The sequence below is a fragment of the Hyla sarda genome, chromosome 3 (assembly GCF_029499605.1).
Source record: "Hyla sarda isolate aHylSar1 chromosome 3, aHylSar1.hap1, whole genome shotgun sequence".
Classification (NCBI taxonomy): domain Eukaryota; kingdom Metazoa; phylum Chordata; class Amphibia; order Anura; family Hylidae; genus Hyla; species Hyla sarda.
The window spans coordinates 39,089,495-39,107,591 of record NC_079191.1 but is presented as its reverse complement, the minus strand read 5'-3'; the positions used below and the strand labels follow the sequence as shown (position 1 = coordinate 39,107,591).

At 41.0% G+C, this 18,097-nt stretch overlaps 1 protein-coding gene across 1 annotated transcript in view; it reads left to right on the top strand.

The window, feature by feature from the left end:
* The window catches only part of PXDN (peroxidasin), a 140,440-nt gene that overhangs the window by 58,378 nt on the left and 63,965 nt on the right, over window positions 1-18,097 (top strand). The window contains exons 2-3 of the mRNA XM_056564075.1: window positions 2,117-2,188; window positions 8,625-8,696. Coding sequence (XP_056420050.1) covers window positions 2,117-2,188; window positions 8,625-8,696 — 144 coding nt within the window. The remainder of the gene's footprint in view (window positions 1-2,116; window positions 2,189-8,624; window positions 8,697-18,097) is intronic.

The following is an 18,097-nucleotide window of genomic DNA, read 5'->3' as shown; positions in this document are numbered from 1 at the left end:
ACAGCCAAAGGCTGTCTGGGCATACTGGGAGTTGTAGTTTTGAAACCGCTGGAGGCACCCTGGTTGGGAAATACTGCTGTAGACTCTCTGTCTTGGCCATAGATAATATGGAGCTTTGAGAACATTTATGGCCTGTTATTTTTATCCAAATGCTATGGGATGCCTATGAAGTTAACTGACGTTGATAGATGGCTTATTTGTTTTTTGTTGACTTCACTTGTATTATTGCAAATGTTTTTTTTTTTTTTTTTTAATGTTACTTCAGTTAGGTTAAATGATCTCAACTATAAATACTCACTTTAATTTTGCGTCTTATTTATATTTTATCTACTGCTACTTGAAGTTGTTATTGGTTTGGATTGCCAATCCCTGCACTTCGTACATTTTAGGGATTGCTCTATAAACTAGATCTTAAAGCGTACCCATCAGATCAAACAAAGAAACATTTTTTTTAATATATCACTCAGTACCTAATCCTGACCATGTACATCTAATTTTTATGTGTCTAGCACCTTTATTTATTTTTTTATTATACTTTTAATTTAGCTCACTAGTCTGAATTCCTCTCAAAGGAAGGGGTGTGGCCTCACTGTGCAGGTCTCCGCCCCCTCCCTCAGTATGCTGTCTGCTCACATCTCCCCTAGCATTAGCAAAACTACAACTCCCAGCTTGTCCTCACTGACAGTAGCAGGACACAAGATGACAGTGGGAGGATTTTTGAGCCGTGCGCTCACAGCTGTCAATCAAGGAAGTGTGTCCATGACATAGGTGATGACGCATGGACACAGCAGAACTAGTATGTGTCCAAGCAGGCAAGGGGGCAGTTGTTTGACTGGGTTTTCCAGTATGAAATACTGAACATTTTCTAATGAAAGCAATTGCAAAATTATACATGCTTTACAACATATCAAAAGTTTTTGTATCTGACAGTGACCATTTAAGCTACACTTGCAAAAAGGTCTACAAGTTGTAAATTTTTACTTTTTAGAAGGTGATTAATAAGAACCTGTAAAGAGGAAGAGTGGTGCAGTTGCTTACAACAACCAATCAGATTGCTTCTTTCATAAAAAAAAAAGCCCTCTGAAAACTGAAATAAGCTATTTGAGTGGTTGCTATGGGTAACTACACCGCTCTTCCTCTGCACAGAATCTACCCCATAATCCTTTTATTTTTTTATTTATTTTTTATAGCTACCGATTGTAACGAAGATGCCCTCCAACACCTTCTTTGTTTATGTTCGCCATAGCACTAAAACATAATTAAATACTTGCACCATATTGTACATCAGTGCGCAGGCTAGTCATTCCTTTATTTCACCAGAGGGTGGAGTTATAATGACCAGTTTAAAAGGTTTTATATATATATATATATATATATATATATATATATATATATATATATATATATATTTTTTTTTTTTATTTTTTTTTTGTATGCTGCCGTCTGTCCTGTGTTTTTTATTTTATTTTATTTTTTTTTTTATCGCCATTTCGGTTCTGTTCTTGCAGGCTGTAAACGGATTAAAAAACGATTTTTAAAAAATCCCATTCACGTCAATGGGATTTTTTTTTACAACATCAGTTTACATCAGTTTGTACCATTCTGCACTCGTTTCCGTCTTTTTGACGGCAGAAAAAACGGATACAGTGAATGTAACATTGAAGTCTATGGAAAACGGATGAGCCTTTAATGTCATCCATTTTTTTCAATCCGTTATTTCAATCTGTTTTTTGATCCGTTTTTATTTCTGAGCATGCACAGAACAAATAAATAAAAATTATTTATTTTTTTTGTTCATTAACTGAACTTAACGGGTCTTGACGGCCGTGTGAATGCAGCCTAATCTTTATTTAAGACTTAAAATGTAACTTTTAAAAGGTGTACTCTCCAAGCATTGTCTGTGAAAAATAAAAATATTCGGCATACATAAAAAGAGTCGGCATGCATTTTTTTTATGCACACCAGAGGGATCTACGAATGGCTGCTCTAAAATATTCCTCCTTTCCTGCTCTGCGGGGAAGCCCTATGCAATCTTTTTGATCACCTATTGTGACTTATTGTCCAAAAATAGCCTTCTTAACATATTTATTTTATGTCTTTTTCTTTTTTTTTCCAGGGATTTGCGTTTCAATAGAATAAAGGATATTCACCCGGGTGCGTTTAGAAGTCTAAAGAATCTGAACACATTGTAAGTATTCCTGTGTCGACTCAAAGGCTGTATTGTGTATGTCGCTATATTCTGATTTTCTTAAATATTTACTGTTCTGTCTGTATTAGTTATTTAATAATACTAAATATGATGAGGATTTATTTATATATTCTTAATAATCATAATTAAAATAATAATAACAACGATAATAATAATAAAAATTATAATAACAATGAATAATAATAATAAATAATAAAAATAATAATAAATAATTAAAATAATAATACAAATAATAATAATAATAATTTAAATAATAATAATAATTTTTAACATTTTAGCCTTTACCTAAACCTTGGCCGTACGATATTGTTAGGATTGTACCCCTACGATCATCACTATCAATGGCATCTTTATTGTATAAAGCCGTGTTTGCCAACCAGGGTGCCTCCAGATGTTGCAAAACTACAACTCCCAGCATGCTGAGAGTTGTAGTTTTGCAACAACTGGAGGCATCCTGGTTGGGAAACACTAGTATAAAGGAAACTTTTTACCAGCAGGACCAACATAGCCAGTTCATTGTGCTTATCCATTGGAGTACTAGAGGTCAGATAGGCCATTGGTGTTGAATTTGTTCACTACTGGAAAATAGGTTAGGGTCCAGAATCTGGAGCCCCTTCCTGTAACTCAAAATTCACTAAAGGGAATCTGTCAGCTGGATTTGCTGCTAAGTGGTACAAAAAAAGAATCTAAAAGCAAAACTATACCTTTCCTGGAGGTGATGTTTTTTTTTTCATTTTTTTTTTCAAAACTTATAAAATATTCTATTTATTTCTCAGCCAAGTTTTAAGAAAGTGGAGAATAGATGTTTTTAGGTGGCAAAGCCTGGAACCCCTTCTCTCTCTCCCTCACCTCCCAGCGTCTCCTTGATTGTAAGCGAAACCCTGTATATGAGTCAAGGAGAGACTTGGAAGGTGAGGGAGAACCTGTATGAATCATCTATGAATGGAGTGCACCATTCAAGCGTGACCAAGCACTTAATTTGTGGTGTCCACGGGGTATTATTAAGAGTACCTGATCACTTTGTGACGCCAGGGTACAGTTATCCTATGCATGGTCTGAGGTTGGGGACAGCTTCTCCTGGGCCAGACACGGGGAGTAAATGAACACACCCACGTCAGGTTACGGATAACTGTCTTTACCGAGCAGTGTGCAGATGGTATTACATATACAGCTGGCTTTAGGTGAGAGATTGCAGCGTAACCCCTTGGGAGCCCTGTTGACTTGCTGTGACTTGTGGTGCTTACACCAAACAGAATTATACTGACTTGTGAGACGGAAGATTGAATCCTGGTATTTAGGGTCCTGTCAAGGTTCTGAAGCCTCGTCTGCAGGGGCATGAATTCCCTCTTTGCGAGTAATCCTTGCAGAATGACTTGTTGTGAGATTAAACTTGAAGTAGGCCTCTCCTTAGAGCACACAACACACAGCACACCTGAGCTAAGCTGTTGCTCAGGAGCCACACTAGGGTGAACTGACTAACTCCTCCCCTGCACCTCACTATACAGGGGAGACTTTTGGGGTTCTCATTGGCAGGCAGGGTCACATGGGGTTCATTGCTCTCAATTAAAGGGGTACTCCGCCCCTAGACATCTTATTCCCTATCCAAAGGATAGGGGATAAGATGTCAGATCGCCGCGGTGCCGCTGCTGGGAACCCCCGCTGCGGCACTGCTCTATCATTACAGCACAGAGCGAGTTCTCTCTGTGCGTAATGATGGGCGATACAGGGGCCGGAGCAGCGTGACATCATGGCTCTGCCCCTCGTGACATCACGGCCCGTCCACTTAATGCAAGTCTATGGCAGGGGGCGTGACAACCGCAGCGCCCCCTCCCATAGACTTGTATTGAAAGGGGCAGGCCGTGATGTCACAAGGGGCGGAGCCGTGATGTATCGATGCTCCGGCCCCTGTATTGCGCATCATTACATGCAGAGCGAACTCGCTCTGTGCTGTAATGATAGCGCAGTGCCGCAGCGGGGATCCCGGGGTCCCCAGCAGCGGGACCCCGGCGATCTAACATCTTATCCCCTATCCTTTGGATAGGGGATAAGATGTCTAGGGGCGGAGTACCCCTTTAAAGGTACAGTAACATGGAAAAGCATATATATACACGTAAAAATAATATAATTAATTTAAGAAAATATATTATCTGACATTATGATATAAACACACTTGATTTAACTGTAAGGGTGGCCCCAACATCTTGTGCTACCAAGCTGCCCGAGACAGTCCAAAGTCACAGGACCGCTGTTGGTGCTGGGACACCACACATTCATTCTTTTTGGAGCTTCTGAACAGTTCGGAAGCCCCATAGTAAATAAACGGAGCGTTGGTCGTGCACACGCAGTTTTCTCCATTCATTTAGGGGTTTCCCCTCTGTTCTTGGTATAAAGTTATTTTCTTCTATCCCAGTGGTCTCAAAAATGTGGTCCTCTAGTTGTTGCAAAGGTCAGGACTCTAGATCACTACTTTGCAACATTTTGGAGACCATTGCCCTATCCTCTGGATAGGCAATACCTCTAAACTTTAAAACCCCTTCTAATATATGAACATGGCCTACATAAGTACTTAATGAGAAAATGATGTGCACTTCAGCAGTTATCTGTAGCCCTTCAGCTGCAGTCCAAGACCTGCCCCAGGGACCTTATTGGACGAGGCATGAGTAAAATGAGTCCATGTATGTGTCCTTACAGTTTAGCTGTGGTTCCTGAGTTCTCTAGGTCAGTTCTCAGAAGACATTGGAGGCAGTGTAATAACTTATAATGCAAACCTTAAGGGTAGAGAAGACACGGCGACTCACCAGATTACACATCTGTGAAGCGGGGATTTTTTCAGTATGCATGGCAAAATCACATACGGTACTGTGGTGAACCAGGAGAGTAACAGTGACTGGGGTGTTGCAGTGGTAGTGTAGGGTCTGGTGGTATTAACCCTTGAATGTCTTGACGCCAGGGTGAGGTTTCCTCAATAGTAATGTTCCTACTGCCAACCGTCCCACAAACGGCAGGGAAAAGAAATAACGGAATGTCCACAGCAGATTTCAGGAATAAACTGAAGAAACTTTACTTGCGGGATTTATGAAACAGTCTTTAACATAACGGTCTTTTCAAGAGTGAACCGGGATACAGGTTCCTCACAGGTTTGCAGGAACTTGGAAGCAATGAGCTTCTATGCAGGCCACTGTGCTACTAATTGAGAAGATTTGAGCTGGTAGTAGTCACACAGGATTTAATAGATGGAGCTTTGAGTAACTCGCATTTAGTGGCTGCAGGTTCTTAGGATTTGTCCTTGATGAATTGAATTGATGCTGAGACGTTTGTGCTTCTTTAGTGTCCAGGCGATCAGCGATAAGAGCGTGAATTTAGTGGCTACAGCCCTTTATATAATAAGGGGCTGGACTAAGCTCATTGGTCAGCAAACCTGTAAGTCATGAACCCAGTGAACTCTGGGTACATCACATGACCTCTAAGGTCCTTGAACATTTTATACATCACAACCGTACATCATGTGACCACTAAGGTCCTGTACATATATTTCCTATACATTAAATAAATATAAACACACTTTACATGAGGCGACCAAGGGCAAGCCCTGCAGGAGAGCCCTATATGAATGGAGGGACTTTAGCTGAGGGGATTTTAGACAAGGGACACGACAAGATCCTGTACCGGGACACCCCAGTACAGACTCGCTATCACGGGGGTAAGGGAGAGTGGAACAGGTGCTGGGACAAGGCAACCTCAGTTTCACGTCAGATTACTCTTCTTCCCGGACGTTGCCTTGTCCCCGCACCTGTTCCATTCTCCCTTACCCCCGTGATAGCGAGTTTGTACCGTATGTGATTTTGCCATGCATCCTGAATAAATCACCGCTTCACAGACGTCTAATCTGGTGAGTCGCTGTGTCTTCTCTACCCTTATGGTTTGCACTATACATTTGCCTATACTACAGACACTTAGCACCTTGCTGACCCATGTTAAGGACCGCTATTCACCCATATGGCTGATTACGTGAAATCCATTACATTGCTCACATACTTGCAGTGCCTGGTTACAATCCTTCACATTTGTAATAACTTCTAAGCCTCCTGGAAGCGTACAGCATGTATTCTCCGCACAGTAAGCAGATATATCTGGTTCGCTCATTAAGAAATACTTAGATTAAGTTTATTTCGCCAAGTGTTTTTCCTTCTTGCTTCCCTCATTCCCAAGTCAAACTCAATCCGACTCAGAAAGAAACTATGTAAATATCCATGATAAGTGGGGAAGATTGTTTTTGGATGTTTCTGAAGGAGATTAAGCATTTTGGCTTTGTTCTCATCTGCCTCAGAAGCTTCACCAGCAGCTTTTGTCGCAGATTCACTTGTCGATCAAATACATGTGATTCCAAAAGGATGGTGCCAAAGCAAAGGCAGACAAACTCCGGTGGAAAACATTTTTTATTTTTTTTATTTAAATCAACTGGTGCCAGAATGTTAAACAGATTGGTAATTTACTTCTATTTAAAAAATCTTAACTTCCTCTGGAGCATACAGCAGCTGATACGTATTGGAAGGATTATTTTGTTTTTGAATTTCTTTTCAGCCTGACCACAGTGCTCTCTGCTGACACCTCTGTCCATAGCAGGAACTGTCCAGAGCCGGAGAAAATCCCCATAGCAAAGCTCTCCTGCTCTGGACAGTTCCTGAAATGGACAGAGGTATCAGCAGAGAGCACTGTGGTCAGAATGAAAATAAATTTCAAAGGAAATAACTTCCTCTGGAGCATACAGCAGCTAATAAGTACTGGAAAGGTTAAGATTTTTTAAATGGGAGTAATTTACAAATCTGCCTAACTTTCTGGCACCAGTTGATTAAAAAAAAAATAATAATCTTTCCACTATCCCAACATCGACACCAACCCCCTGCAATCTCCTGCACGACACTCAGCGGTCCCCAAGAACAGAGCGTGTCAACCCATGCACGATGCAGTGGCCAACACACCCCCTCCATGCATTTCTTAGGGAGAGCATTCGTGTATCTCTGGCTCTCCCATAGAGATACATGGTGGCAGCATGTCGTCCTCCTCTTTGCTCGGGGGGGGTCAACACTTCCTCCCCCCACGATCAAACACTTATCCCCTATCCTTTGTTGTCTTACACTACAGTACTCCTTTGAGGAATGGCTTTTCCTGAAGAGACTGTTAGGCATATCTTCCTCTATGAGCACAGTCTCCATCTCTATTTGGATGTTTGTCAATACCTGAATGAAACTCTTTGGGTATGTTGGAACATTTGAAACTGATTCACCAATGTTGGGTTGGCTTCATGATCACCAGATCTATTGCCCTGTGACTTCTTTCTTTGGGGCTACATCACTTGAGACAACACATCCCTATAAAAGTGGAGCTGTGTCTGAACAGGACTGGACTACCACCTAGACATCTGCCGTGTCACCAATAGAGATCGTTGGGAAGATTTGTAGTGTATAGATAAAACTTGGGTAGATAGTACATTTTTCCATGTATGTTCTGTCTGTAATGAATGCAGAGGTTAAAGCTTTGCCCCATGCTTTTTCAATCCCCCTGTGTAATGCTGAATGCATTTTCCAAATATGAACAACACCTTGGCCAAACCTGATGGAGTCACTTTAATGTAGGCCAGTACTCCACAGTGACATTACCTGCCTAGGAGTTACGGTAAGTTTCCACGATTGCTATGATCGTGCTGCAACTTCAATGTTTGTCTGTTTTTATCTATGGGGTAAAATGTGCAAGCGATCTCATCGCAACTACTCTGCCGAGGATTCTAAGTGGTCACGGAGCCTTTACCTAAATTAGGGATTTTCACAACAACATTTTCTTTAATGTCGTATTCCAGATTTCGCAGACAAAGGTTATTCTTTGAATAGTGAACAATTATAAACTTTTTGCATACAATGGTCCCTTAGGTTGCAGTGGCCTCAGGTTACAATATTTGTAACATACAATGGTCCTATCTGGCCCACTGTATCTTAAAACCATACATACAATGCTACGTAGAGTTCAAATTTGGGGCCCATGTGAAATGGCTGGAGAAACTGACCAGTCACTGTATGTTTTTCCTTAGGATAAACCCTGTGTGTGAACTGTCACTGTCTCTGACTGCTGTTTTATGCCGCTTGCCTATAAAGTGCATGGGGCATAGGGGGACACTGCTGAATGAAAGTGGGTTATTTTTCATGCAGTTTGGGGACCCTTTTTTGTAATATTTTTACTAGGAAAAACTACAATCAGATGTTTAAATTGCTGCAATGTGGGAATATGCACCAATAAGCTAATTTGGATGGGAACTGTAAAACACTAGCAGATGTCATTTATGTTACTAAAACTTTCGGGTTTGTTTTTTGCTTGTATTAAATGATTCAATCTATAATATTTTTTATTTTTTATTTTTTTTTAGACTTCTAAACAACAATCAGATTAAGAGGATCCCAAGCGGAGCATTTCAAGATCTAGAGAGCCTCAAATACCTGTGAGTCGTCTTTCAGTTTTCTTTACTGTTGTTAATTGTGAAAGGATAATGCTGAGGATAGTTGGGAAAATGAATGAGAAAAATAAATAAAAATCTCTGGAGTCCAGTGGGTGGTGTCACTCAATAATAGAACTGGTCACTAGACTCCTAATGGAAAGATCAGAGATTTTAATCCATAAGTTACACACACACATATATCTATAGAAAAAAGGGAAAAATAGAGGGCACACTAAGTGCTGTTATTTTTGTGGTTTAGTACGTTCACCTGGAGGTGCTTTGCTAGGGGCAGACAGAGGAGCGCTGGAGCAACCAGCAATAAACCCTGGCTCAGGCCCAGGAAGGTGAGGAGACAGTACAGTTGCAGGAAAAAGATGCCCTCAGTACCTGAAGAAGAAGGTAGCATTACCCTTGAAACGCGTATGAGATTATTGATAAATTCTTTGTAATGAAAAATATACTGTTCCTGAAAGATGAATTCCACTTCTGACAGGAGTGCAACTTTTCTTCTTTTTCCTGCAACGGTAAATTTTTTCCCCCACAAAGATATATATATATATATATATATATATATATAGAGATATATATATATATATATATATATATAGATAGATAGATAGATAGATAGATAGATAGATAGATAGATAGATAGATAGATAGATATATAGATATATAGATATATATATAGATATATATATAGATATATGTGTTAAAAAAAAAATATATATATATATATATATATATATATATATATATTCGGCTCCTCCTGCTCTATGGCATGATGTTGACAGGATTAGATAACCCTGTAATGGTGACTGGTTCCATCTAATGGTAGGACAACGCTTTGACTACTATAAAGTTACTTACTATTATTTTATATTCTATAATTGGAGTAGCAGAGAATTTTGCTCTGGTTGTTAGATTAAATAAAATGAGTTCACATCGTTTGTGTTGATGTCTTCCATAAAGGAATCTGGACAGATTGGACCTTCAACGTTTACCTTTTTAGGCCATGTTCACACACCGGAATTTACATTTAGAATCTAGCAGAAAATAATCTACTTGGAAACTCCATTTCCGTACACTTGTTTTGTTTTCAATGGGATTCTGCTGCACCCTGCACATGGTGAAGTTTTTCAATCACAGAATTTCCAAACTATGTAGAAAGAATCCGCTCAGAAATGCATTGCCGTCTATGGCGACTGCGCATTTCCGAGCGGTCCCAGTGCCAATTTGTTTTTCCGCCAGACATTCTGCCGTGTGAGCATAGCCTTATTCCTCAGCACCCCACCCCCTTTCTTTCCTTTTAGAGATAAGCGCCATTTGGAGGTGATGAAGACTCTTTGTCTGCTCCACAAATAAAGCGCGTGTAACTTTCCAATAAGTAATATGTTATTGTAGTCACCAGTAGAGATGAGCGAACTTACAGTAAATTCGATTCGTCACGAACTTCTCGGCTCGGCAGTTGATGACTTTTCCTGCATAAATTAGTTCAGCCTTCAGGTGCTCCGGTGGGCTGGAAAAGGTGGATACATTCCTAAGAAAGAGTCTCCTAGGACTGTATCCACCTTTTCCAGCCCACCGGAAAGCTGAACTAATTTATGCAGGAAAAGTCATCAACTGCCGAGCGGAGAAGTTCGTGACGAATCGAATTTACTGTAAGTTCGCTCATCTCTAGTCACCAGTAAGTACACGTTCAGACAGCTTATATCGGTCCTTGAGGATTTCACCCCTACAATCAGCTATTTCCATCTAACAATGAGCCCCCAATGTACGGAATGGAACATGTTTTTGGAGAGATACTATTTTTTGGAATCCGGTCCAGTTGCAGCTGCTGTCCCTCTGGTTTTGTATGGAACAGATCCAGAGTTTTGATCAGTCACAGACCTACTGATATGGAATGAGTGGAACAAGCTGTGGAGGCCAAGGATAACTGGGCAGGAAGTGTGGTTTCTGTTCCCACTGCATTAAAAGCAGAATTGAGCTGTGAATTACAAATTCCATTGTACAAGGAATGTAGCGGCTCCTTCCCTAAGAACTTCTACTATGCCTCGTATGTGGGAGGGGTGTACAAGGCTCCTACAGAAGACGTTCATTCAGTGTTTATTTATTTATTTGTATTTTTAAATTCTATTTTTCTTTTTGTTTTTCTAGGAATCATAACATATTGTGAATAGAGAATAAGCGCCATTTGCTTTCAAGGCTTTATTAACAGAAAGCTTCCGGTCCGCATATTTAAAGGGGTTATCCAGGATTAGAAAAAAAGCTTCTCTCCTGTCCAAAGGTCTTGTCTTATATTGCAGCTTGGATCCATTGAAGTGAACGGCACTGAGCTGCAGTACTACACACAACCTATGGACAAGAGTCGTGATGTTTTAGCAAAAAGAGATGCATTTTTTTTTTTTTTATACTAGACAACCCCTTTAACAAAGATCACACTTTGGCTGCAGGATATCTGTTTTAGCTGCAGATTTGCTGCTGCAGATTTTACTGCCCATTGACTTCAATGGGTAGTCTTTTAAAGCAGATCTGCAGCAGAAAATTTGCACATGTGAACGTATCCTTATAGTCCACTGCTCAGCGTTTGGAACCAGCTGTTCCAAATGCTGGAGTCTGGAGCTCGTGACGCCATAGCCCCGCCCCCTCATGATGTCACGCCCGCCCCATTAATGCCAGTCTATGGGAGGGGACGTGACAGCAGTCACGCCCCCTCTCATAAACTTGCATTGAGGGGGTGGGGGCGTGATGTCATGAAGGGTGGGGCTATGACATCATGAGCTCCCGGCTCCAACAATTGTAACAATTTGTTCCAAACCCTGAGCAGCGGACTACCCCTTTAAAGGGATACTCCACTTGTCAGCATTTGGAACAAAATGTTCCGAATGCTTAAAACCTCACGGAAACTTTATAACCAAAGACTACAACGATCAGGATACAGATTTCCTGAAAATCCCATAGACTAGCATGTCTGCAAATCTGTATTCTGATCACTTGAATCTGGAGGTATGCAGTTGCCTGGAGTTTAAAGGGGTACTCTGCTGCTCAGCGTTCAGAACAAAAGGTTCTGAATGCTTAAAGACTTGCATTGAGGGTGCGGGATGTAACGTCTCAGGTGGGCGGTTCTGTGACATCACGAGCCCCCGGCGCCGGCTGTAATCATTCAGAACCTTTTGTTCTGAACGCTGAGCAGCGGAGTACCATTTTAAACTCCTGACAACATTGTAGCCTAAGATTCCAGCCATAAGAATATTGATTTGCAGACATGCTAGCCTATGGGATTTTCTGGAAATTTGTATCCTGATTGCTGTAGTCTCGGGTTACAAAGTTTCCGGGAGGTTTTAACAGATATATCCTGCCAATGGAGCGTGATCAGCATTACACTTTAAGGCTATGTTTACACTGAGGAATGTCTTCCCGCAAAATTCATTCCAGGCAGGTACAGGCAGAACAAGCCGGCACTAGGACCGCTCAGAAATGTGCTGTCTCCATAGACATTAATTTCCGAGCGGATTCCGCAGAAAGAGTTGATGTGTCAATTCTTCCTGCAGATGCTGGAATCAGAATTTCTGCAGCAGATGTTTCCGCTGTGTGCACAATGCAGCAGAATCCAATTAAAACCAATGAGACTCTGCTGCAATGGAATTTCTGAGCAACACATTGTGAATGTGGCCAAATACTAATCTTAGTTTTGGTTCTGACACGCATTTGCTTAGAGCTTGTATCTGTTCCGTTGGCGATGTTTTCACGTTCAGGATGGTCCAATTTAGAATATCTATGGTTGGTGGAAGATGACTAGTTTTGTTCATGTAACATAAAAAAAAAATAAAACACTTCAGCCCATTATCCTGCAGTGTTGATCCAGAGAGCAGTAACAAACCTCCATAAGGTAGAAGCCAATTTCACTCACTCAAAAAATAAAAAAAATCCTTTCCAACTCCAAATATAACAATCGTAATAAATCCTTGGATCAATGACCCTTCTCCAGTATCTAGTTACTATAACTTGTATTAATATTATAATCCCAAAATCATTTCAGTCCCCATCTGAATTTTTTTATTTTATTGAATTCATCATGATGGCCACTTCATCTGGCAGACAGTCCCATAGTCTCACTGCTCTTACAGTAAAGAATCTCCTATGTTAATGTGCAAACCTTCTTTCCTTAAAGAGTACCTGTCATGATATTGTCGATTTTATAATCCTCACTTCACTGCCCCCATCATGATAAACCACCCCCTGCCTTTATTTTTTATTATTTTTTAGTTTTCTACCCTGATATTTCTCTGTATTGTCTGCTCAGTCTCAGACAGATTCACAGACTGGGAAGGGGCGTTCCCCAGCAGGCGTGACATCATTTGAAGCCACACAGGGAAGAACTTCCTCCCTCACTCTAATACACACATCCCAGAGCAGTTCAGTGTGAGATGAGCTATAATTGGCTAAGGCTGCACCATCCTCCACCTCACCACTCCAGACTGCATTTTGTACTTCTGTGAAAGAGAGAGGGGGAAATGTGCCCTGGACATTTGTCTCTTAGCCCTGAGGATGTGGTTGTTACCACGAAACATGTAGGGGAGACAATATGTTTTTCCTTTGTGCACAGTGTACTGCAGACGCTGGTCACACTATCTGCACACTCAATGTAGGAGTGCATATATATTCCTTAGTGGACTGTGCTGCAGTTTTGAATGCAATTTTCTGTTTGGACTTTTTATATTACTTCTTACATAAAGTTTACAGTGAAGTTTTACATAACTCAATATTTTGGGTGAGGGAGGAAGATTGTTAAAGTTTTTTTTTTTTACCCCGCCATCCAGGTTTCCTGGTGATTGGATTTGGAGTTAAATTATTTGTAATGTACCCCATCCCCGCCTCTGGGTATTTGTGGTATTCTGGACAAGTAGGGAGACACCTAGTGGCAGCTTTTTTGAACACAAATAAAACATAGAAAACTTCATTTTTTTTTTTTTTTTTTTCAAAGTACATTAGAATTTTTTTTTATTTACCATAAGGAATGCAATAGCAAAATTTGTTTTAATGACAGTGCCCATTTAAGGAGTAGAGGATGCCCCTTGTTACATGTAACTGCAGTACTCCTATGAGGTTTCTAAGGTCTTTGTATGATTAGACGTGATGAAGCTGACATCTTTCAGAAAAGCAGCTGTGACACCAGCCTTACGAGAGCAGAATCTGTACCCCAAGAAGCTTACGTGTTTCTCATAATGTTACAGATAATAAATGATGGCACGTTCGGTCTGACTGGCCCCTTATATACAGCCGGCTCGCTGGTTGACTTCAGGTGTCTTGGCCCTCCAGCATCTTGTCATGTTGGAACACGTGAGATATCATTTTTCAGGATGAACGTGATGAGGATAATGAAAGACCTCAGATCTTGTGTATTTCTATTCTTGTTACACTTGTCATGTATGTGTAGTTTTATTACAGCTTTGATTCCATGCGTTCAGATATGTCACACGTGTGGTCCTTTTTAGGGCTAAATAGAAGAAATCCCATCTGTTAGTTAATTGACGTCAGTAATTATCTGTTATATTTTAACAAAGCCATATACATCCCCTGAACTGTCTGGAGAAGAGGTCCCCAACTCGGTCCACAAGGCTTCACCAACAGTCCAGTATGTCAATTTTTTCCTGTTCTATTCCAATGGAGTAATTGTATAATACCCAGACTGTTTCTGGGCCTTGTGGACTGGGTTGGGGCCTGCTGATCTCCATTTATCTCCATATTCATCCTGATTTTATAATTGTGGCATAAATGGGTTAATCTGATTTGAAAATAATTCCTGGCTAGAGATGAGCAAACTTTCCGAAAGTTTTGGCAATAAAAAGGTTAAAGGTTAACCTCTTGCTTGGCTGAACGCTATGTGCAGGCCCCGCAGGGATAGAATTTACTAGCGCTATTCATACTTACCAATCTTGTTCCTGTCTGTGGTCTACTTGTAGAGTTCCACCTCTAGTGACATCACTAGTGGCAGGACTACACATGAAGAGGCGCGAGCCAGGAGGGTGGTACGTGATCTTCTGCGCTCTTATTCATCATACAGTCATCTATACACCCCCCTAGCTCTAGTTACCTCTCTCCTTGCTGGGCCGGTGCATAGTTATCATAGTTTTCAGCCCGGCAAGATGTTACAGTAAAGCAGTGATCAGTATAGATCGCTCAACGCTGTACATGGCATAGTCTACCTGACACCATATTAGGGACATAGTCTACTCTAATGTTTAATCTAATCCATTTGTTTACGAGTAGATTCGCTTTGGGGAAATAAAGATTGCTGGCTACGGCTGTATTCACATGTGTAATTTCCTTTGTTCTGCTCTGTTGTAGAAGCAGAACACTGACTGCGGTGCTGGATTAGTTGGTTGAAGAAATCACCGGCACCCAATGCACCGCCATTGACTATAATGGGATTTGTCTGCTATCAGCCCTTGTGTCTGTAATTTTACTAGGCAAATATCACCACCACTTGTGTTATTTTGTCTACCATTTATTACGGAATCTGCAAAGGAGGTTCCTTAAAAGAGTAGTCCGGTAGTGAACAACTTATCCCCTATCCAAAGGATAGGGGATAAGTTGCAGATTGCGGGGGGGGGGGGGGGGTCCGACCGCTGGGGCCCCCCGCGATCTCCTGTAGGGGGCCCTGACAGCCTGCGGGAAGGGGGTGTGTCAACTTCCGCATGAAGCGGCGGCCGACACGCCCCCTCAATACAACACTATTCCAGAGCCGGAGCACTGCCTTTGGCAATCTCCGGCTCTGCCGGCTAGATTTAAATATTCATAAGCGCTGGTCACGTGAGCGCTCAATAGGCACGAGCGCTCATGTGACCAGCGCTTTATGAATATCTTAATCTAGCCAGCAGGCCCACCTCAAAGCGCAAGTCGGCTCTGGAAGAGGGGACCTTTGGAGGATCGGGGCCCCGGACTGCAGGTAGGTATAGCAGTCCGAGACCCCGCATCGGTCTCTTGTTCACCCGCACTATAACACCGTGTATCGGGTTATGGTGCGGGTAAACGAGTGACCGTTTTCTTTTTAATGGAATTTTTTATTATTCAAAATTCATACTTGCCAGTGTTTTAACACTGATGAACATTAAACCTTTCTCTGAAATGATCTACCTCCTAGTAACCTCTGAGGGCAAATTCACATGCCATCAAATCCTCTGCTTTTTTTTTTTTTTTTTTCAAAATCATGCTTTTTACTGTGACATGTGAATATACCCTAAAGCATTTTGGATCCCCTCCAAAGTTATCTGAGATTTCCTTAAGGCCGTATTACTTTTACAGTGTTAGATCTTATTGCAATTTAGAAGTATAAAGTCTAGTACTGCGAGAACCAGAACCATCCTGGGAACGGGATCCTCAGAATTTATATTTTTTGTATCGGTTACATGTGCACTGTCATTGGCAAAAACCTTTTCTATAATGTAGGTAATAATATTATATATTTGTAATATACATTGGTTAAAAAAAAATGGTATATTTGTGGGTAAAAAAAAGCGAGATACTTACATAGAAACATAAAATTGGTTGAATCATAAGAACCATTTGGCTGATCTAGTTTGCCTCATATTCTGGATACTTTGAATAGTCCCTGACCTTATCTTATATGAAGGATAGCCTTATACCTATCCCTATCTTATATGAAGGATAGCCTTATACCTATCCCTATCTTATATGAAGGATAGCCTTATACCTATCCCTATCTTATATGAAGGATAGCCTTATGCCTATCTCTATCTTAAATGAAGGATAACCTTATACCTATCTCTATCTTATATGAAGGATAGCCTTATTCCTATCCCTATCTTATATGAAGGATAGCCTTATACCCATCTCTATCTTATATGAAGGATAGCCTTATACCTATCTCTATCTTAAATGAAGGATAACCTTATACCTATCTCTATCTTATATGAAGGATAGCCTTATTCCTATCACTATCTTATATGAAGGATAGCCTTATACCTATCTCTATCTTATATGAAGGATAGCCTTATACCTATCTCTATCTTATATGAAGGGTAGCCTTATACCTATCTCTATCTTATATGAAGGATAGCCTTATACCTATCTCTATCTTATATGAAGGATAGCATTATGCCTATGCCTAACTTACATGAAGGATAGCTTTAAACCTATCCCTATCTTATATGAAGGATAGCCTTATGCTTATCCCATGCATGCTTAAACTCCTTCACTGTATTTGCAGCGACCACTTCTGCAGGAAGGCTATTCCATGCATCCACTACTCTCTCAGTAAAGTAATACTTCCTGATATTACTGCAGAAACCTTTCCCCTCTAATATAAAGCAATGTTCTCTTGTAGTAGTTTTTCTTCTTATAAATCTCCTCTCCTCCTTTACCGTGTTGATTCCCTTTATGTATATAAAAGTTTCTATCATATCCCCTCTGTCTCTTCTTTCTTCTATACATGTTAAGGTCCTTTAATCTTTCCTGTTAAGTTTAATCCTGCAATCCATGTACTAGTTTAGTATCTTCTCTAACGCTCTCCAAAGTATCTATATCTTTCTGGAGATACGACCTCCAGTACTGCACACAATACTCACCAGTGCTCTGTATAGTGGCATGAGCACTTTTCTCTACTGCTAATACCTCTCCCTATACACCCATGAGCACTTCTCTCTACTTCTAATAACTCTCCCTATACACCTATGAGCACTTCTCTCTACTGCTAATACCTCTCCCTATACACCCATGAGCACTTCCCTCTCTACTGCTTATACCTCTCCCTATACACCCATGAGCACTTCTCTCTACTGCTAATACCTCTCCCTATACACCCATAAGCACTTCCCTCTCTACTGCTAATACCTCTCGCTATACACCCATGAGCACTTCTCTCTACTGCTTATACCTCTCCCTATACACCCATGAGCACTTCCCTCTCTACTGCTAATACCTCTCCCTCTTATGCCTCTTACCATGAAGGGTCCCTCTACTGTCTGGAACACTGTCTTGTCCCGGCAGCTATTTTCTGTCTGTCGTGGCTGGGGCAAAATACAGGAAGTGTAGACAGGACAAGCTGAGACTTTCTGTCACACCCTCGGCTCACACAGTAGGCTGATCAATAAGCCAGGATCCTTCACAGAGCCCTGCTTGTCCACCCACAGGTCCTTTATTTTGTCCCAGCCCAGACACACGGGCAATAGCTGCAGGGGCAAGACTGTGTTCCAGACAGTACAGGGACCCCTAGGGGTAAGAAGTATGGAGCATTTTTAACCACTCTATATTACAAATATACATATTACCGTATATACTCGAGTATAAGCCGAGTTTTTCAGCACGATTTTTCGTGCTGAAAACACCCCCCTCGGCTTATACTCGAGTGAACTCCCCCACCCGCAGTGGTCTTCAACCTGCGGACC